Source organism: Colletotrichum aenigma (assembly GCF_013390185.1).
Source record: "Colletotrichum aenigma strain Cg56 chromosome Unknown KSG_Cg56_contig03, whole genome shotgun sequence".
NCBI lineage: Eukaryota > Fungi > Ascomycota > Sordariomycetes > Glomerellales > Glomerellaceae > Colletotrichum > Colletotrichum aenigma.
The window spans coordinates 2,326,510-2,347,680 of NW_023500909.1; the positions used below are offsets into that span (position 1 = coordinate 2,326,510).

The following is a 21,171-nucleotide window of genomic DNA, read 5'->3' on the forward strand; positions in this document are numbered from 1 at the left end:
AACTATGCCTTCTCGTTCAACCATAAGTTTCAGTTCCCCAACGCCATGCCAACGCAACAAATGCAGGTTTGTGTGTTAAGTAGGATATATGTGTACCGCCATGGCCAGCCGTTCCACGCGCTGCACCACGTCTGGCAGAAGCCAAGGCAGCTCAGCTTCAAAATGGGCAGGTCTTCTAGGCCTTCGAGCGTTCGGCAGGCACGGCTGCCTTGCCTTCGAGCTGGACTCTCTTAGCTTCCCCACGCTCATCGTGAGCGTCGTTCTCCCTCTTTCTCTCTCTAGACTTGTTGTCTTTGGCGGACGCCGCTGCGGCGCGCCGAGCTTCCTTTTCTTTGCGTTCGTTCTCGCGTCGGAGTGCCTTGGATTCGAATTCGTGCCAGTCACCGTCCAGGGTAGCGAGCCTATGTAATTTGTTAGTTGAATATCATCTAAACAGTTGTGGGTGGAAATGCTTACTCAACAGCCTGCCTTGGAGGAGGCTCCTCGGTGGTAAAGTATTCATCCGCGAGGACCTCTGCAGCTGTCGGCCTCTTCGCAGGGTCGTAACGGAACATGGCGGCCAGCAGGCGATAGGCGGCAGGAGGCAATCTGTCTTGGTACTTGTCGGCGAAAGAGTTCGCCCGGCGGTAACCTGGTCTTAGCAACTCGAACCAAGCCATGTCCACCAGCCCAGGCCATTCTGCCTTGTTCGGTGTTCCCATAACGGCATAGATCTTATCCAGTTGGTTGATCTCGCTTCCATCCCCCGGGAATATGGCATGGCGGGTGAAGATCTCCACCATGACACAGGCAGCACTCCAGACATCGCAGGCTGGGCCATACTGCGTCTCGCCGAGAAGTAGTTCAGGCGAGCGATACCATATGGTAATAACACGATTGGTATAATCCAGCTGGTGTCTCTTCGCGTAGAATCGTGCGAGGCCAAAGTCTGCGAGCTTGAGAATTCCGTCGCTGCTAACCAAGATGTTGGCGGCTTTGATGTCGCGATGGAGGACTCCGCGCTTATGTAGGTAGTCCAGGCCATCGAAAAGCTGTTTGGCCATGTGCTTCTTCTGGGCCGCATCCAGCTTGAAGGTAGGATGGTTCAGAATACCTGTCAGATCGTGGGACAGGTATTCGAAAACCATGAAACAGTCGTTCTTCTCCACCATGACCTCTTGTAGCTGGACAATGTTGGTATGGCGTAGTGACTGGAGAAGCTTGATCTCTCGGATGGCTGTGACCGGGAACCCGTCTCTCTCGCCTTCCATCCGGATGCGCTTGAGAGCGACCAAGCCTTTGGTGTAGACGTGCAAAGCTTTGAAGACCTTGCCATAGGTGCCCGAACCGACGACAGACTCGTTGCCAGGCTTGCGGAAGTAAACTGAATCTGAAGTCTTCAGGTCTTCAGGCAATACCGGCCCAGGCTTGAGCCGCCGCATAGTCTTCTTGATCTTGCGAGTCCTTGGTGCAGGGGGCTGACGGGGCCCAGGGGGTGGTTGTTGCCTTGAATCCTGGCGAGCTCTGGCCGATGCAGGTTCGGTCGGAGCCCCGCGAGGGATGTCTCTGTCGGCGGCTTTGTCCTTCTCCTTGTCCCGACCCCGGTCTCTATCCCGGTCTCTGTCGCGGTGGTCCCGTTCCCGGTCCCGGTCGCGATCACGTTCTCGGTTACGGTCCCTGTCACGGTCTCGGTCTCGATCTCTGTCCCGGTGGTCGCGATCCCGATCATGGTCGCGATCACGGTCGTGGTCTCTCGAATCATTTTGGTGAGTGGATTCACGTCGTTGAGGGACGGCATTGAACTTCTGAGAGATCTCCGGCTTAGGCGCCGTCGGAGTGGGCTTTGCAGACGCCTTAAATGCAAAGCTGAACTTCGACGACGACTGAGCAGCCGGGCCGACGGGCGGCGCTCTGGTAGTTCGCTGGGTATCGCTCTCACCGGTCTTTTCGGACGGAGTAGTGTCCTCCACTTGCATGTCTTTTGATGGCCGGAAAGGGTTTTCGCCCTCTGCAGCATTGTCGCCGACGTCTGACTTGTTGCTTTGTGCGGGAGTCGTGGACTGCTGAGAGTTCGCTTCATCCGCTTGCCCGAATTGGCCACGAGAAGCAGAGGCATGGTTGTTGGAAGTCCACTGCGCACTCTTGAAACCATTGCCTCTGTAGTTCCCCCGACCGGATCCAAATTGGTTGCCTCGGAACGCAGCGCCGCCGCGGAAGCCGCCGCGGAAGTTGCCCTGGGAATATGGCTGCATAGGTCCGGTTGGAGCACTCGGGGGCGGTGAGAACGATTGGTTTGGTGTGTACGAGCCTTGTGGTCCAGATGGGGGTCCGAAGTTGGATTGAGGGTACTGAGGAGGGTATTGACTATGCGAATGTGAGTAGACGAATCAAAACGAGATGGTGGAATGATGGAAAACTTACTGTGTCGGGGAGAATTGCTGAGAGCCCCAGTTCCCTCTACCAGCACCGTAGGGTGAGTGGTTTGGGGAAGCGTTGTAAGAATTTGGAGTCGGCTGCGGGGACTGGGAGAATTGGCGCGGGTCGCTGAACTGTTGGTTGAATGAACCAGGGTGAGACCCAAAGCCTCCCCTGTGATTGCCTCTGCCGCCCATATTGACCTCCACGCTGTTCGCGCCGGAGGATGGCTGAGACTTTGTAGGCTGGCGTGAACCTTCGTTCTGCGGCACTCGTCGACTCGACCCCCTACTAGCGGACCGAGAGGATGCACGAGACTTAGATTCCTTGCGACGTTGGCGGTCTCTGGAACTACGACGGGGCGATGCCGGACGTCGCTCACCCCTGACGGATGTCGAAGACTCTCGTGCAGGGGATCTATGCCGGTGGTTTGATAGCGGAGATCGGTCCCTTCTCCGGGTCGATGATGGCTCGCGACGACGCGGAAGGGAGTAGTCTCGGCCGCGTCGGTCTCGACCAGGCGAGCGTGACCTGCTCCGGCGGTTGCGTCGGCTCCGTTCCTTGTTCTTTGACCTGTAATCCCGGCGATCGGGGCTAGGTGATCGTCTGGAAGGCCGAGGAGAGCTGCGAGAATGCCGTGACTCCGCAAGGGGGGCCGAGTCTTTGCGGTCACGGCGAGGGCTGTGGTCTCGTCTTGATTTCTTCTTGTCTGCAGTAGCTCGGTCCGTACTTCGACTTCTCGTTCGCTTCACAGAGGGCGATAAAGAACGGCCGTCGCCTCGGGGATGCCCTCGGCTGCGATCCCTATGTGACCGGGTCCGGGAGTCGCGCCGCGAGTCAACGGCGTCCCGGCCACGAGACCGATCGCGGATATCCTCCTTGTACTTGTCGCGACGTGAAGGCGATGGGGACGCACGGCGAGGGCGATCTCGGCTACGATCGCGGGATTTGTGGTGGTCTCGGGAGGAAGGCTGTGACTTGTCGTTGGGATGGTCGCGCGGTTTGCTGTCTGGCAGTCTATCGGAATCCCGAGGTCGACGGGATGGAGGTGAAGGAGATCTGCGGGAGCGTGTCACTTCTCGACCAGCTCGGCCTCGGTCTCTGCGCTCATCGCCTGGTCTGCGGTCGTCTCTCATGGCGACATGTCGAGGTCGGTTGTGGTGGTAGGACTCCATCGTGGCAGGCAATTCGATTTGAGTTTTTAGATGCAATGCGAGCACGTTGCCAGCCGAGGTTTTTCCGATAACGCGACACTCTGCCCTGCTAAGCGGGATATGCAGATGTCGAGGTGGGCGTCTGTGGTGATGCGAACCACCAAAGACAGAATCTGGGGGCTGAAGTCGGCAGAAAAAATCCAGGCAACAGGTGGATAAGCAGATATTTCGCCTTGGAGCGTAGATGGCAGCATTGCACCAGCCCAATCTGCCGCATGTGTGCGGATTTTGTAGAGTGAGCAGCAGGTAGGCGCTTTGGTGAACGTACACCGCTGTAGCATGCCACCACCAACCGTCAGGAAGTCGGCAGTCATTCCATTTCTCCCGACCCAACTTGGTGCACTTGCAGAACCACAGAAGGGGGGAAAACCTCCACCGATGCTCCCATGGCAAAAATTTGGCTTGTCCTGTGACGCCTGGAAGCATCAACTGGTGATCCAGCTCTTGCCTGAGCCTGAACCGAGAGATAGACCAAAATCCTAGCATACTATCTGTCCTCCTCTCCGCCGATACCCAATACTTGGGCACAAGACTGACGCAACAAGTTCACTATGTACGATTTACGAGCCGGACGTGGCCGGGTTTTGCTTGGAGTTTCCTGGAGCCACGCCCGACGAGTGGCAGTCCCGGAGCACCTGCTTCGAACGGTGGCAGAAGAATTCAGACCATTCGGCCTGCTGCTCAGTGTTCTCTGCCCGAGTGGCAAGGGCCGAAACGGACAGCATGATGGCAGCGTCGATAGAAACACATAACCATGGCCGTCTTGCACAGGGTAACGGTTGCAAATGTCGCCCGACACGGACCGTGTTGATAGATCGGGCGTGCATCTCAAGGCGTCCTCCACAGGCAGGGAAAAAAAGTTCCCATAGTGATCCGCATTCAAACTCCTCCCGCCGTGCGTAGAACCGCCGCCTTCCTCTCCTCAGAATCTAGAGGCAAAAAAACCCATGGGCCAGCATCAGAGGACCGGCTGGCTCGGACCCGCTGGGCATCGCTTGAATACGTCGTCTTTCGCGACGTAGTCTTGGGCTTCTGTCGCCGTTCTCCGCATAATCAGCAGCCGGGTACGGCGCTGGATTTCGTTGTCGGACCCGGTCGAGCTGGTACAATGGCCAGACTTGGTGGGTGGGTAGTCGCGGCACCGAGGCCTTTCCGTCCGTTGGCCGTGTGCATGGCTTTGCGAATGTGGCAATATTGCATAGCGAGAGTACAGTCAAACTGCCTGATGAGTATCATGGAAACCGCCGCCATAGCCTTGTTCACGACGCCATGCTCTGAAAGACCTCCGGCACATTCAGGCAACAAACTCCGTAGCTCCGTAATCCCTCGCCCGCGGAGTGGGCGGTATTGTACCCTGCATCCATTGCGAAAAAAAAAAGCCGCCGTGAGATATTTCAAGTCGATCGCATGTTTTGATGGTCTGGAAAGACGCAATCGCGCGTCATCGCCTGCTGGTTGGGGATCAGTTGTAGTGTCTTGGGTTGCGTTGGTCGGTGACAATCAAATGGAAGTGTCGTGGGCCGAGGGGGAAAACCTTGATCCCACAGTGAAATCACGTGAAACGGAGTTTCCCAAGCGGACAGTGCACATCCGTACAGTGTTCATACCTTGAGCACTGTGTATGCTACCTCAAGGATATCACATCCACCGTCGACAACGGCGTTCAACAGTCAAAGTTATATTCACTTGCCTTCGGTGGCATCATGAGTGCCCTAGCCACATTTCAATACTTAGTCCGAGAAGGATATCGGATATTTCTCAAAAGCAGACGTCACGTCTGTGACCTTGTTGAACTGGCAGCTATGAAGCGAGCCAGGAGATGGCTTCTTCATATACGGCAGTCAGCAAATTCTAGAATCCGCCAAGGGTAAGGGTGTCTTGTTTTGCACGTTTGCCTGAATAGGTGTCTTTGGGGTTACTTCTGCGTCCTTCGGGCACTATTCAAATTCCAGTCTCTTGGTCATTTCCTCCCAAGTGCGTCTCGATGGAGCACGCGGAATGTGATCCGAAGTGCCGGCCGCAAGCGCTTGGGCCCCGTAAGCAGTCGCTGCAAGCATGGCAGCTGAGGCTTCCTGAGTGTTGTCCGTGGCAGTTGAGATTTTTGATCAGGTTGAGACATTACCATGCCTTGAGGAATTGGCTGCACCTCGTGAAGCAGTCTCGGCCTGTTGACATGATCACCGAAATGACTGAAGCTGTGTTTAGGATTAACCCCTGCTGCGATGTAAGAGGGCATCGCCCGACTAGAAAGGCTCGTTGCCTGATCAACGCATTTTAACATCATACCTAGAATGATGTTGAAGGCACAAAGCCTGGAATTGAAGATGATCGTGTGGGCCAAGCCATCCAAAGACCCTGGAGCTAAGGACTCTAAAGAATTTTCAGCTATGCAGACGCCACATTCCCGGTAAGTATTACGTTTGGGTTTCGCGTGGTGAATTACAGCTATTTCTCAATCTGAAAGACAATCGCTTGCGTTGAGCTTGGAGGAGAATAGTTGTTGTTATGATCGTGCGGTTGAAGAGAGGTCGGTGTTATCGTGATCTCGAGATGAAGCGATAGTATTGTCCGCATCCGTGTCAGTGGGAATACGTTCAATGAGAATGAATCGGGTCAAAGGACAACGGTCAAAACCGTTACAGATATATCTTGTTGTTTCGCGGGGCTGGCTAAAGTCCCAGCTTATCGGTATGAAGGTATACGGTTGCAGTAATAGTGGAGGGCGGGTATGCTTAGCCTCAGATGCCGCACTCGGGCATCGGTGCCTAACTCCATAGAACGGGGTGATGAATCTTGAATGGAGACAACAGCTTGGTTTTCAGATAGGTAGCAGTTGTGGAGTGTGACACTTGAACCGACGATGCCTCAGCCCTCGGACGTCTAAGAATCGCAAAAGGCTCAACTGAATGACATGACGAGGGCCTAGATCGACATGTCAACTTGGCTCGGGCGGGACCTTAGCGATGGTTGAGATGTCAGTGACAGGAATGTCACAGACCGATTCCCGGACAACCAGGTTTTGCAAGATCAACACAGTAGGTGATGTAAGGGATCGTCGTCTGGCGGGTGTATCCGGACGCATTCGTGGACCATTTCACGATCTTGGCCATTGGGGGCTGAGTTTGCAAGGCGAGATGGAAACAAGACTCCCGCGATGCCTTGGAATTTTGTGTCTTAGGATAGCTAGTGAGAGACTGTGGCGAGATGGGAAGAGGAAAAAACTTCCAAGTGAGACACGACAGTTGGGGGTACCGGAAAATTTTGCTTGGTCGGAACGAAGGACAAATAGAAATTGGCAAAAACGCCATCGCAAGCAACAGCAACTCTGAATCAAGGGTTGCAGAACAAGGCTCGAAGTCTGCAGCTCGCTCGAATTGTTTACACTGATTGGACGCCGTGCACGCGCGTTTCTTTACTCGCTCAATCTCCTGACAGGCACAGGTCACCCCAGAAAGCAACACTAACACTGCGAGTTCGCAGACAGAGTCTGGGGAGCTGTGTCAACCCCGCAAAGACTGTCGTCATTCTGACTAAGCATCTCCAGAGGAAGCTCGCAACAGCTTGCGAGTGCTTTGATCAGGTACCCACAGCTATCAAAATTGCGTGAAGACTGGCGCTGGCGCTACCCGGCCGTCATTCCACAGGTAGCCGCCCCCATGCTGGGTACGGCCCAGGTACCTTGACCAGCCTCCCGTGCGCTTTTCTCTCTGGGGTTTTCTTCGATCTGGGTCAGAATTACGATGTAGAAGCAAGACAGAGGGTCGAAAGTAACCCCAGGGTTCTTTACAAGGCGACTCCTCGGCGTTCGGACGAAGCCAGCAGCATGGAAAAAGTTTTCACTGTTTCCCGTAATAGCAACGGGAATTCTCGCGCGCCAAATATCGGGTTCGTCAGGACTCGTGGCGCATGAAGAGTCGCATTCGGAGAATAAGAGCGGCAACATCACACACGGCGATGCCGTAGGGGACGAGAAGCAAGTCAGCAAACACACACAAGATACAGAGCAGAACAAGGCGGAGAGAGAGAGAGAGAGAGAGAGAGAGAGAGAGAGAGAGAGAGAGAGAGAGAGAGAGAGAGAGTACGGATACCGGACGGCGACTCGGCGAGGGCAATATGGGAAAAGAATTTGTTGAGAATGCGCGTGGTCTGGACTTGTACCCCCCTGGTATTGGGTGACCAAAGTCCACCCCAAACTGCACCTCACTGTGGATTCCCGCTAGCGGTAGCTTCAAAAGTTGAAAGTTCAGACAGGCCTAGGGCCCTGTAATATCCGCTGTTATTGTTCCACAGTCGTCCCCAGCTCTCCCTCCAGCGTCCATTCATTGCCCATTGAATCGTGCTGCAGCTCCAGTATTCCCCCCCTCTTCACCCGCACTCCGAGGGAACAGACAAGATGGAGACGGGGAAGTCGTCCTCTGAGCAGCTTATTCGCAGCAGCAGCTGCTGCTGCTGTTGCCATTCCGTTGCCTGACCACTCCCTCCCTCTGACCATTCGTATTCTCCCCGGTCCAGATACCAGAGGAGAGGAGCTAGCTGTTAGAGGTATCGGGGCTAGCGTCGCAGCGAAGCAAGGTACTGCGCAGTACCCGGAACAGTACATGCAGCGAGAAGCTGGGCTGGACCGGACTGGATTGTCCAACCACAACCACACCACCACCTCATCAGGCCAGGCCTGCCAATGCAATGCCCGCGCGCCTTCTCTCACTCTCCCCCAAGACAATCTCGTAGCTAAAACCTTTCTTCCCCGCAAACATCTCCTCTCGAGAGAGCTCTCTGGTCTTGCCCTTCTCCTTCCGCCATCCAGCCCTTCTTAAGCCCGCTGTTGTCTGTCTCGCCCAGGTTCTCCCACACGCCTTATTGTCTTTAAATCAAAGCCCTGTCCGTCTGCACGCCATCTCGGGAGCTTCCCCAAGCTCCGACGTCCTTCACCTCTCGCCTGCGTCGCCTTGGTTACCTTACCTTGCCTGTCAGTACGCCCTGCATACTTGCGTCATTCAACCTTCAATTGGCTTTCTGCCACTCCACTGCAGCTTTCGCGTTCTTTCTTTACCCTCGCCTTTCGTCGCTGCCATCACTTCTCAAGCTGTTCTCCTCTTCATCTACACCAACTGACGCTTCGTCAACAGCATCTCCAACCCCCCTTAAGCTTCTACAATGTCCACTCTTCCAGAAGGTACTCGGGACAACCCCGATCGTCCTCCTCGCGACGTCAAGAACCACCTTCTCTTCGAAATCGCAACTGAGGTTGCTCATCGAGGTACCATCCCCACGCCTGACCCCCCGGATTATCGTCTCCGCAGTGGGCTGACCCATTCGTGCCATGTGCAGTTGGCGGTATCTATTCCGTCATCAAGTCCAAAGCTCCTGTAACCACGGCGGAATATGGCGACCGCTACACCCTCATCGGTCCCTTGAACCACCATTCCGTAAGAGAACGTCTTCTAGATGCCGTAGCTACGTTGTATTGATAGGCAGTAGGCTGCTGTTGAGGTTGAGGAGCTCGAACCGACCACTCCCGAACTTGCTGCCACGATTCAGTCCATGAGGGACCGTGGCATTGGCATCCTCTACGGTCGATGGCTCATTGATGGCGCTCCTCGAGTTCTGCTCATTGACACCAAGACTGCGTACCATTTCTTGGACGAGTGGAAGACCGACTTGTGGAACGTCGCCAGCATCCCCTCGCCACCCAATGATGATGAAACGAACGAAGCTGTCGTTTTCGGATACCTTGTCGCGTGGTTTTTGGGCGAGGTAAGCTGCTTCCAGATAACTCAAGGATGAAGCTGACCAATTCCCCAGTTTGTCTGCCACGAGAAGAGCAAAGCCGTCATTGCGCATTTCCACGAATGGCTTGCCGGCGTGGCTCTGCCCCTGACGAAGAAGCGCCGCATCGACGTGACCACCATCTTCACGACGCACGCAACGCTTTTGGGAAGATACCTTTGCGCTGGTTCTGTAGACTTCTACAACAACCTGCAATGGTTCGATGTTGACGCTGAAGCCGGAAAGCGTGGCATTTACCACCGCTACTGCATCGAGCGCGCTGCCGCGCACGCCTGCGATGTCTTCACTACCGTCTCTCATATCACCGCATACGAAAGCGAGCACTTGCTCAAGCGGAAACCCGATGGCGTGCTGCCCAATGGACTGAACGTCACCAAGTTTTCCGCCATGCACGAGTTTCAAAACCTGCACCAGCAAGCCAAGGAGAAGATCCACGATTTCGTGCGCGGACACTTTTACGGCCACTACGACTTCGACCCCGAGAACACCCTTTACTTCTTCACGGCCGGACGGTACGAGTTCAGAAATAAGGGTGTTGATATGTTCATCGAGTCATTGGCTCGCTTGAACCACCGCCTCAAGGTTGCCGGCAGCAAGATGACTGTTGTTGCCTTTGTTATCATGCCGGCCCAGACCACCTCGTTGACGGTCGAAGCGCTCAAGGGGCAGGCTGTTATCAAGTCTCTGCGTGATACCGTCGATATTATCGAGAAAGGCATTGGACGCCGTATTTTCGAGCGCTCCCTCAAGTGGCACGACGGTGACCCGATGCCTGATGAGAAGGAGCTCATCAGCAGCCAGGATCGTGTCCTGATCCGCAGGCGTCTGTTTGCAATGAAGCGCCACGGCCTTCCCCCTATCGTCACCCACAACATGATCAGCGACAGCGAAGATCCCATTCTGAACCAGATCAGACGGGTACAGCTCTTCAACCACCCTACAGACCGTGTCAAGATTGTGTTCCACCCTGAGTTCCTGAACTCAGCTAACCCGGTACTGCCCTTGGACTATGACGAGTTCGTGCGCGGGACACACATGGGCATTTTCGCGTCCTACTACGAGCCGTGGGGTTACACTCCGGCCGAGTGCACCGTCATGGGTGTTCCCAGTATCACGACGAACTTGTCTGGCTTCGGGTGCTACATGGAGGAGCTGATTGAGAATTCAAGCGACTATGGTATCTACATTGTCGACCGCCGCACGAAGGGTGTTGATGATTCCGTAAACCAGCTTACCACTCACATGTTTGACTTCTGTCAAAAGAGCCGTCGCCAACGTATCAACCAGCGTAACCGCACGGAGCGTCTTAGCGACCTGCTAGACTGGAAGAGAATGGGAATGGAGTACGTGAAGGCCCGTCAATTGGCGCTGCGCCGAGCCTACCCTGGCTCGTTCAGCGGCGATGAGGAGGAGGACTTCATCCCGGGTGTCGAGCAGAAGATCTCACGGCCATTCTCGGTGCCTGGCTCTCCTAGGGATCGTACTGGCATGATGACTCCTGGTGATTTTGCCAGCTTGCAGGAGGGCAGGGAGGGACTGAACACCGAGGACTATGTCGCTTGGAAGTTGCCGTGAGTCTTATCAAGTTACCCATACCGTGAAGGAGGCTAAGAAGCATTTGCAGTGAGGAGGAAGACCCCGATGAATACCCGTTCCCGCTCACCCTCCGTGCCAAGCGTCCCTCGGGCCCTGCTAGCCCTCTCGACGGAGTGCAGCTCAACGGCAACTGATTGCCAAAACACTTCTCATCAACAACCACAAGACATGATTCATGTCAGGAAGATGTGATACGGGGGACGAAGAGGGGTCACAACCGAGATATGTACAAAGCGATACCGGGTGGTTGAGTGTGGGTGTCACAGCCTCTTGGCCAGCCTGTCGCAAATGACGATTCTATATATGGACATGGACGTAATGGGATGCTAAGAGAAACGGAGAGGTGAAAGGCGAGGCAGAAGAATAGGGTAGGGCTTGTGGACCGACTGCATGGACGAACATGGATATGTACGAGCAGAGTAGCATACTGAGCATTAGATTGGTTTAAGGTGATTCCTTTATGGAAGAGATAGTGGACAAAATGACACTGCATTACCTGCCGATTGGGCTTTATTTCACGGTAGCATTTAAGGTGCCACGACGCATCGGTGGGCGGTTGGAGGGAGGCGCAAGGCAGCACGCCAGCAAAGCGCAAGGCGTGGTGTTTCGTTTCAAGAGTAGAGGATCGGCTGGGCACCAAGGGTAAGAGTGATGAGCAGTGAATCGACGCGTGCTCGTTGCTCCAGGACTCAGGGGCCGCTGCGGATCCAAGGGCATGAGCAGCGAATCAGGGGAACGTCATTTTCCTTCCCCACACGCTGATGGCCGCTGCGCCCAGGGGTCCCTAGAAGTGTAGGGCGCCTCGTAGTGGAGAGGAAGCTGAATGGGGGGAACCAAGGAGGTTAGTTTGCACCAAGGAGCCACTAAAAGTTCCCCTGGTAGCCGCTTCCCGCGGTCGCATCGCTCGAGCCTTTGTTCCAATGGCCCTCCATCTTTGTTCGGTTTGCTTGGTGATTTCCCACCTGCATGTAGAGTGAAATTTATAGCAACACACAAGGCCAACGTTGGTTGGTGTCCGTACCAACCAGAGCTACTACTGGTTGCGGATATCCGGACTTTTTCATCTGAAGTTTGGAAAAAGGGGGCACGCATGGCTCCTGCCATTTTTGGGGGCGATGACTTACCGGGAAATCCCAGACAAAACCGTTGGCACCTCCCCCAAAAGCAGGCAAGCCTGCGCGAACTTTGCCTGGAAGGTATTACGGCGCATACCACCTCACCACCACCTCCCTACTTAAGACGGGCAACCACAGAAAACCCCTCGTTTGCAGAGCGAGAGCCGTCGAGCACACGGCGACAAAGATAAAAAGCTGACCGAGCCACCAGACCTACAAAGTTTGGTTCGTGGTAGCGTTGGCCCTGCCGCAGTAAGCCTCGCTCGCTGCTCACTGCCCGCTGCCGCACCCAAGTCCATCGCACCAACCACCGGCGCCGACGCCGATCGGTCAAATGCGACTGCAGACCCGTTGATTTAATATATTAATCCCCTAATACCACCCTCGTCGCGCCGACGCCGCCCTTCCTTTTCCCTCCAACATGAAGTTCGCCATTCGGCCATTACCAAAAATGAGGTTCTTCAAGAAGGATAAGGACAAGAAGAAGCAGCACGTGCAGAGTCACTCTCAGTCCCACGACATTGCCGACCACCAGCTGTCCAAGTACTCCAACCAGGTCCAGCAGAACTTCCGCAACAACACCTCGCCTCTCTACTTACCAAGCCGCGCCTCCACCTTCCTCCTCGAAAATTTGCCAAAAGATATTCTTCCGCGCATATTCGCCTTCGTCTGCCCGCACACCCAAGATGAGACCTACGAGACCTGCGAAACGAGCGCCATCTTCGACGCCTGCATGCTATGCGATTTGAGAGATCTCGCAAGCTGCGCACGGGTCAGTTGGAAATGGAACTCAGTCGCCAACGCCGCCTTGTAAGCAAGCCCCCCTCCCCCTTCTCCCAAGGCTGAGATGTCGGGCATTTGGCTAATAGTTGTCTCCATACAGGTACCACAGCATTCGAATCGACGCCGTTCACTACTGCCCCCGCGAAATCTACCTTTCCGAGCAGCGGAAGCGGAAAACCTTCTTCAAGCGCAATGCCGACCCCGAAGATACCCCAACTGTTCGCCTGAAGTTGCTCTGTCGGACGCTGCGTGAAGACCCCACCCGGTTTGGCTCGAGAGTTCGATACTTCAAGGTGCCCTACATGCTCCGTGAGGCTGCCACGGCAGACCTGGCCCGCATCATCCACGTGCTCCCGAATCTTCTCTATGTCGACCTCCCCGAGGGTCTTTTCTCCGACGAGCACGGCTATGCAACCCTTCGACTTGAAGTCGAGGCTAGATGCCGCGACATCCGAAAGATGTCATACCATGGAGGCTCCGAGAGCAGCTTGTCCAAGCTGGCCAATGGCGGTATCTGGCAGAATCTGGAGGTTCTGGAGCTGCACAAGATCAATATGGACCCCTTCGTACTGCGGCATGCGCTGGCCAATCTTGGAAAGCTCCGTGCACTCAAGGTGATGGACTCTCACGCTTTCTCAGACGACGTGTTCTCCCGCAACGAGGACTTGCCTCCATTCCCAGCCCTGGAGGAGCTGATCCTCAGCAACACCCCATCTGTCACCGCCGCGGGTCTGGTTGAGTACTTCAGCCGTCCCGACACTCGCAACATCCTTACCGTTCTCTCTCTGCTGAACACGGGTGTCCATCCAGCAACGTTGGCTGAAATTCTACTTGCGGCCCAGAGCCTACAGACACTTGCAATTGAGGCTGCGGTGAGCGAGGCCTTCAAGAGCGGACCGAAAACGAGACGGCTTGCGTCAACCTCTCTGGAGTCGCTCCGCTTCGAGATCACCGCCGCCAACTCAGCAGGACCTTTCTCCAGTGTGACTGCCAGCTACTACACATATCTAGCTGCATCTCTCAGAGGCAATGGTATGCCCAACCTGAGAGATGTCTACGTTTTGGACGAGTACTTCCAGGACGAGCTAGAGGGCCTGCCGCGGCCCCAAGCACCATTCTCGTTTGGCGGAAATGCTAGGCCTAAGTCCTCCCATTCGGTCACATCCCACCGGCCAATGTCGGGCATGCCCAGCGGCGGCCGCGGCGGCCTTGCCCCTCCCAATAGTGGTGGAATGGCAATTCCCCGGCCCTTTGCAGCGGCCTCCAACGTCCGCGCGTCACAACGTTTTAGCTCGACGAATCCTTTCGCTGGAACCGGTCCGCTCTCTCATCCTTTGACCATCTACTGCAAGGCAGACGACGCCCTCGATTGGTCCTCAGTGATGCTTCAGCCAACGGCCCCGGTTAGTGGCCATCGCCGAGGCGGTAGCATGAGCGCACACGGTGACCGGCCGATTAGTTCCTATGGCCTCGGTGCGGACATTGCAGGTTCTGGATGGAACACCGCCGCGGCGAGAAAGAGCGTTATGGTGGGCAACGGGGCGGGTATGTTCATGGCCATCCCCAGCCAAAGCACAGGCGGAAGCAAGGGAAGTGACGAGGACTACTGGCCGAGACCGAGCACGGCCAACAATGAGAAGAAGTCTGCGGACTTGTGGCGGTAAATCACGGGCTGGTCACACAGAGGGGAGGAATGGTATGATGTCTCTCATGTCATGAGACACGATATTTCGCCAATGGCGAGGTCGCACAGAGACGCTTTGATGACGAGGGTTGGAAAGGGACAGACACACCGAGAAGGTCGGTGGGGGTCAAAAACTTGGCGGGTCACTCAATTTGCTTTTTTCTCACATCTTCTTGCTTTTCGACTCGGGCTTAGGATGCTCTACCGCTGCTACGCTTGTAACAATACTATACCCCGACGGTTTATGGAGTAAAGAGAGGTCCTGTGGCACAGTTTTAGTTGAAGCATTTCGATACCGAGCAGATCACCGGTGACATGCCAAATGTAAAATCCGCTTGCCACGCCTGCAAGGGAGTTGTGGTGAATCAAAGTCATTTGTTCCTTAGTACTCTGAGTGCACAAGTTGCCATGTTTTAGGTATCGTTGTTGTATTGGGTATCAGTACCTGCGATTCTCGTCGTTTTTCAGCAGTGTAAGTATGATGTGAGAATAAATATTATCAACAGCTCAAAAGCGACTATCAAGAAACATGACTCGGTTTCATAGCAAAAACTGGGAACCTTGAGCAGGTGAGTGCTCATCTTCAACGTGTACAGCCCCAATGCTGTGTTAGTCACGACACTCATGCCCGACCACCTGTGAGTCCACCCACAGCCTGTCTACGTTAGAGGCTACATTTAGTAACTCAGTATTGGAAGCGTTTAGACTTGGCCTGTTAACAATGATGACCCGTTGCAATTGGGACCGAAACAATACTCAAGGAAATCGTCCCCGGCAAAGGACGTGAGTTGGGATCTTCTTGGTAGGCTTCCATGTTGTTTTTCAGCGCTTCGTCGTCACTCACTTTTCTCCTGGGTATTCGGTTCGTGAAGACCCAGCGAGCAAGATTTTATGTTGTTTCGTTCTTCCTGTTGCTCGGTCTATCTATCATGGAGCTGCCCCTTTCGATTGTACCGTATTGTTAACCAGTTTTGGCGATGCTCAGCTATTCGGACACATGGTGGACTATAAAAGGTGCAAATCGGATAGCTAGTCGTTGATCCATGGATCATTTGTTTGAAGTGCCAAATTTCTCTTTTCCTCGACAGCTTCTGGCGGTGTGGATTCACAATATGCTCCGAGGCGCATGTCGAGCCTAGCAACATTGATCCGGGACTCCTGAGGTGACTGTCTCTGGTTATCATGGGCTATTCACAGCGGGATACGCGAGGAGTGATGCCACTTTCCCTACATGATGTTCCGTGTAATCGTAGATCAAACGTCAGTTCGCCGAAGTTGGAAATTCTGGCTACAGGTCAAATATGTAATAGCCACGCCCAGTGCGAAAGACAAGTCAATGAAGATTGCTATTCACTTTTATAAGAGCTGTCTTAATATAGTCGTGGTTCAAATTATGAGAATAGTCGTTCCGCGAATGAATCGGTATAGTAGATCGATCTTGCGAGAGATATCAGCTGCTAACGTCGGCCGCACGAGAGGCATGTAGAATGGCTCCAGGGACGTAGGACGCAATCACTTTCGACGTACGCCTAGCTATAAATACCTGAGCGCCGTTTGGTGCAACCCCCCGAATGGAAACAAATGTCCCTAGCGAATTCGGGGATAGTCTTATGCGTGAAATGATGCCGGATCTCAAAATATTTAACTCGTTTAATCAAAAAACCTAGCAAATCCGGGTCCCGTCACCCATCCTATCCCCGAGCGTATTCAAAGTCTCAGGATGGCAAAATGGGAGAACGCCGCTGCCACACTCCGTGAGCTTTGCAGTCATTTTCACCGTTCAAGTAGAGAACAGCGTTTTATGCGGTGGTTTTCATCGCAGACACGTGAGAGAAAGACCTGCATTGCTTGAACTAGTATGATGCATTTGATGGCAGTTATATTGGTTTGAAAAGCCCCTCTGAGAACTGCGTGTGCTGCAGGACTAACAAGAGGCTGGCAGACGCTGATGTGAACGATTTGAATATGAATAATATCGTGTTCTCACCAGCACTGCTTGATGGAATTCAATGGATGCCCTGAATGGGTGCGTATTTCCCTTGGTCTCATGCAAGCACAATGTCCCGAGGGCATGTACAGCGAGGGGTCGACCCCCTCCTTCAAAGCCCCGTTGGTCAGGTTTCATACCAACCGGGCATCTTCTGTGTCTTCTGACATCTTTCTCTTGATGTAGTCAATGTAATAGGCAGGGATTGTTCTCAGGGACAGCATCTTGTTAGCGGGGACCGGCAATAAGCGGTTGCATTTGCATGGTCGTGTTCTTTGGCTTCTTAGGGATGGAAACGCCCTCCATACTTGCCAGTCCGCAAGACTAATTCCCGCCATATTCAGACTGCTGACCGGCTGAATGGCTAAAAATATAAGTTGCATCAGTCGATGGAAGCACGAGCCCCTCGCTGGGTGATGCTACTTCCTGACTGTTGATGGACACGAACTACACGGGGGTGCAACTCACAGTGTCCGCCATCCCCCAGGAACAAAGAAGCCTAGAAAGCTGTATTTTTGAGTCTCTGTCCCGTAATCAAACCAGAGCAATTCCGTTCTCTTGATGCCCTGATATTTACGTCGGTGTTGGTCAATAACCATCGGGCTTCACCATTAGAAACAGTATATAAACACACACCACATCCATTTGTATAGAAGTAACGCCCGCGCCAATGAAATCGTCACAACCATCAAACACAGACTCAAGTGCCAAATCTCAGACCTGTCTCTAGAGCGAACACTGGCCATCCATGTTACTTCCTGGCTCGGACGCGGTCTTGCTGTATAAAACAACAAGAATACATGACATAAACCGATGACGGCCGACACAACAGGTTGCTCCTTTGTTGGTGGTTTGCTTCGTGGCGAAATACCAGAGCGCTCCCAGGTAGTACTTGGTCGTATAATCAGGTCTCACGAGAGCCTGGTAAGCTTGTGATTGTTTACCCATGGTCTTTGGCTGTGGAAGCCTACGATCAGCGTGTTCTGAACCTCGTTTTCACACAAGGTGTAGCCGACATTGTAAGACTATCAAGAAAGCCTAAATGAGGTATCATACTCCTTGTTTTCGACCGACAAGTTGTTCACAACGATGGACGTGAGTCAAGGCTGAACAAGGTCGGATGGTCACCCTGTCGGCATGGGCTTGCAGACGTTCATATTGTCAAATCATGCTTCAGCCGAATGAACCTACACAAAGTCGGCAATCTTCTCAGGCCATTCTTGGCATTGATTCTGATCAAAAACACGGTGATCACTGCGCTGGATGAGACCGTCAAATGAAGCTATGCGTTCCCCGGCTGATCTACAACTTCCAACGTGTGCGGTCGAGTAAGAAATCTCAGCCTATTGCTCCAACGACAGTAGAGAGTCTATTTCCGACCTCGTCCTTTCGGACGGACGAGTTCCCCGGTCTAACACACGGTGATTTCAAGTCGAGACAAACCTGAGGATAAACAGCCGAGACAGTCTGTGATTCAGCTTGTATATCACAAGCCTGCATGTTTACACACATGCTTGGCGGTGTTCCGATGTCTTCATTGCTTTTTCACTTGCGTTATTTCTCCGGTCCCGCCTCCCCGTTTGCTTCTTCAGCCGGTACCAGCTTTTCACCATGGCAATGAGACAACGGGCCGATGCCGCACGCAGAGGCTGAACACACTGTATTTCCCAGGCAAATGAATTGCGGGAATATGTCCGGGCTGCAAAAAGTCTATCTCGAGGCAGAAGTGGCGGGTTGGAAAATTTCTCAATGTCGAATTACTGGCTTGATGCACATGGAATTACTCGTAAAAAGGCTGTTGAGACTGTAAACCTGGTACCTTTACGTCTAGAACTTGGCTGGCATCGCATGCGGGCTTTCAAAATGATTCACCAAGGGAAAGGAGTCGCTGTGCTTCACCACAGAAGCTTCCAGCACCTCGCTCGTGGTGATAGCAGCCCTTACCGTGGGATTGAATGATACCTCAGCGAAGGATAAGCTGTACTGTGTGACCTCATCCACCAAAAAAACAATCGCGGCTTACTGCAACGACATACCAGCAGCGGCACCAATAGCCTCATTACCTCCCGCATGAGCTCTTCCAAGCCGCACACAGGATGGGGTTGGCTGTTCAGTCAAGCAAGGCGAGCAACTCACGCAATGTCAACAGCAGCGCCAACAAAGCTAGCGTCCAAGCCTGCGTAGCCCAACGATCTCCCTTGCGTGCAAAAAAAGCAAGGCATCATCATCAGCGAAGCACGTCTTCCATTCTGCCTTTCTTTTTGGCGAGCATAGCATTTCTCATCATCAATCCTTGTCAGACCCTGCCTGCATGCAGCTCGGGCTCGGTTGGATATCTCGGCTGACACAATCCAGACCACGGGTCAGCCCAGCCCAGGTTGCGGGCTCAAGCACGATGATACATGCATGCAGATAGAAGTCTCTTTCCTTCCCTCTCTCTGAGCAGGCCCCGGTACTTTGGGACGGATCGACGTGTGAGTTGGACTGGCGAGAGCCCAGAACCACGGCAGGCATGCAGTCAATCCGTCAACGGCTTTTCGTTTGGGAGGGTGGGATGTTGGATGGATGATGTGTGGTGAGCAGATAGGCGACGTCACGGTGCAGTTCCCGCGCATCCCACGATTCGAACACCCACGCGTCGGGCCAGGATCATTGGCAATCCTCGGGAAAGGGTATCAAAGCTAGGCTACCGCATGCATTTAAGGATCTTAAAACTTGCGGAATAAAGGCTGCACTGTGTCGCGAAAGTACACACAAGATTCATCACATCAAGTTGGGTGCCATGGAACGGGCGCTGGTGGGCCATATGAGGTATGGGCGGGCAACACGCAAATCCACGCACCCAGAATCAAGAGAAGAAATCTAGAACCAGGCTAGCGAGACACAATGTGATTGTGCCAATGTGGGTATTCTAGCCGTGCGGCTATGGCGAAACGTAATGTCTCTCTCTTGTCTCTGTGTTAGTCCCATGGCGGCGAGACATGGAAACCTGCCTGTGCATGTTATTTTGACTTTGTTGTGAATGACATCGAAATGTGGGCTTCCTTCACACCAACCACCCCGGGAAATCCTGATGAAATCGTTAGCCTAAGCTTGTTTCCCGTGCATATCTGCTATCAAGAAGGTTTGCGTACAGCTGTCAGCGGTCAGTGACGTCCAGCATTCGTGGGCGGCGTTGCTGTGGGGTGGAGAACGAGAGTGAGGCAAGCTGCAGGGGATGATGTCATCTCTGTCTTGCGTTCCCCGACGCTGGAACTTTGCTTTTTCCGTTTTGCGTCTCTTTTGTGGGGACTCTGGCTTCCGGGCACGGTGCGCGCGGTGCCGGGCTCAGGGAGAAAGAGGAATGCGGAGGCGGAGACGCGGGTGCGGAGAAGGCTGGCCTCGAGACCCCACTGGCCCGATCCCCGTGGTGTTGGGCACCGAGTGGATACCTGCTGGGCTCGTTTCAAATACATCCCTTGGTATCAAAACGCATTGGAGAGAACCATTTAGAGAATGGAAAAGTTGGATGTTAGTGATGTCGTCGACGGGGTCGGCCACAGTGCATTATGGCGCTGTTTGCCACGCCTGAGTCGCATGTGTGACGGCGGTGGCATTGGGGCTCGTTATTGACGGGTGCAACGCTCTAGGTTGCGATATTACGACCGTCTTTGCTATGTTTCGATCCGTTTCAGCGCTGGAAGAAAAATTGGCTTTGGCGGGGTTTGAGACAGACGGCAGGTCCGAACCGTTTATGCTATGGTCGAGAGGGGACGCTGGAGTACGACGCTGATGATAACCCCGTGTTCCGGAACTGAATCGTGGGATAAAGGTAGAACTCTCCGATGTCGACAAAACCTACCACCACGGCTAGTTCGCCGACGTCAACGCGCTGTCTGGATCGCTGTGCATTTTGCCAATGAAGCTGTCTGTCGTCATCGAGGGCAGCCTTGTCGACGGCTGCGGTACATCTTCGAGACAGTGCACGAAAACAATGCCACGATGGCATTCCAACCGCCCCCAGGGCCGAGAGCGAAGCTGACAGTCAAATGCGCGTGTCAGCACCGTAATCCAGCTCGGATGAGCCCAGCCGAGCAGGCGAACACCAGCTGACAAGGAACCATAGCTTGTTGCCTACTTGTCAATCTGTCTCCAGCCAAAATTAGGCAAATCATACGCAGGCAGCTCCAAGAAGGACACAGCCGTTGCCTCCATCCTTCCCGAGCGCGACTACTGCAAACGCGCGTGAATGCATCCGAGCCGCCCCCATCGATACGCCTGACAAGCGCACTCAACTCACTACTGCGGCTGTGCGAGCGAGGAAAAGGCAGACCATCACCGCTACTGTAGTACTGCGTGCGGCGTACGTGCGTGCCGCCTCCTTAACGGGCCTTTGGCAAGACACCCCCAAGGCTTGGAGAGAGGCACCATCTCCACCGTCAGAAATCAAATGAGGGCAGTAATTTTTCTGCCTCCAAGGAATCTCTCATGTCCTCCAACCCATTTTAGGTTGATGTTGGACGAACTAGGGAAATTGCAGACATGGTGTTGAATCCTGCACACCTCCATGCGGAAGGCTGCGCCACGTCCCGTGGGTATTAGGCAGACAGAAATAACGTCTTGGTCTACCTG

General features: G+C 53.9%; 3 protein-coding genes across 3 annotated transcripts; 2 read left to right on the top strand and 1 right to left on the bottom strand.

Annotated features, from left to right (window-relative positions):
* Positions 1-175: 175 nt before the first annotated feature.
* Positions 176-2,591, bottom strand: lsk1-0 (CTD kinase subunit alpha; the record flags this gene model as incomplete). Its single annotated transcript, XM_037319858.1, has 3 exons — positions 176-401; positions 457-2,343; positions 2,401-2,591. The coding sequence occupies 3 exons, from the start codon at positions 2,589-2,591 to the stop codon at positions 176-178; spliced, it is 2,304 nt and encodes a 767-aa protein (XP_037181056.1).
* Positions 2,592-8,762: 6,171 nt separating this feature from the next.
* On the top strand, positions 8,763-11,125 carry gsy-1 (Glycogen [starch] synthase; the record flags this gene model as incomplete). Its single annotated transcript, XM_037319859.1, has 5 exons — positions 8,763-8,865; positions 8,937-9,034; positions 9,087-9,362; positions 9,411-10,966; positions 11,020-11,125. 5 exons carry the CDS (start codon positions 8,763-8,765, stop codon positions 11,123-11,125), a joined length of 2,139 nt encoding a protein of 712 aa, XP_037181059.1.
* Positions 11,126-12,557: 1,432 nt separating this feature from the next.
* CGCA056_v004605 (uncharacterized protein) lies at positions 12,558-14,553 on the top strand (the record flags this gene model as incomplete). Its single annotated transcript, XM_037319860.1, has 2 exons — positions 12,558-12,916; positions 12,990-14,553. The coding sequence occupies 2 exons, from the start codon at positions 12,558-12,560 to the stop codon at positions 14,551-14,553; spliced, it is 1,923 nt and encodes a 640-aa protein (XP_037181058.1).
* Positions 14,554-21,171: the final 6,618 nt, after the last annotated feature.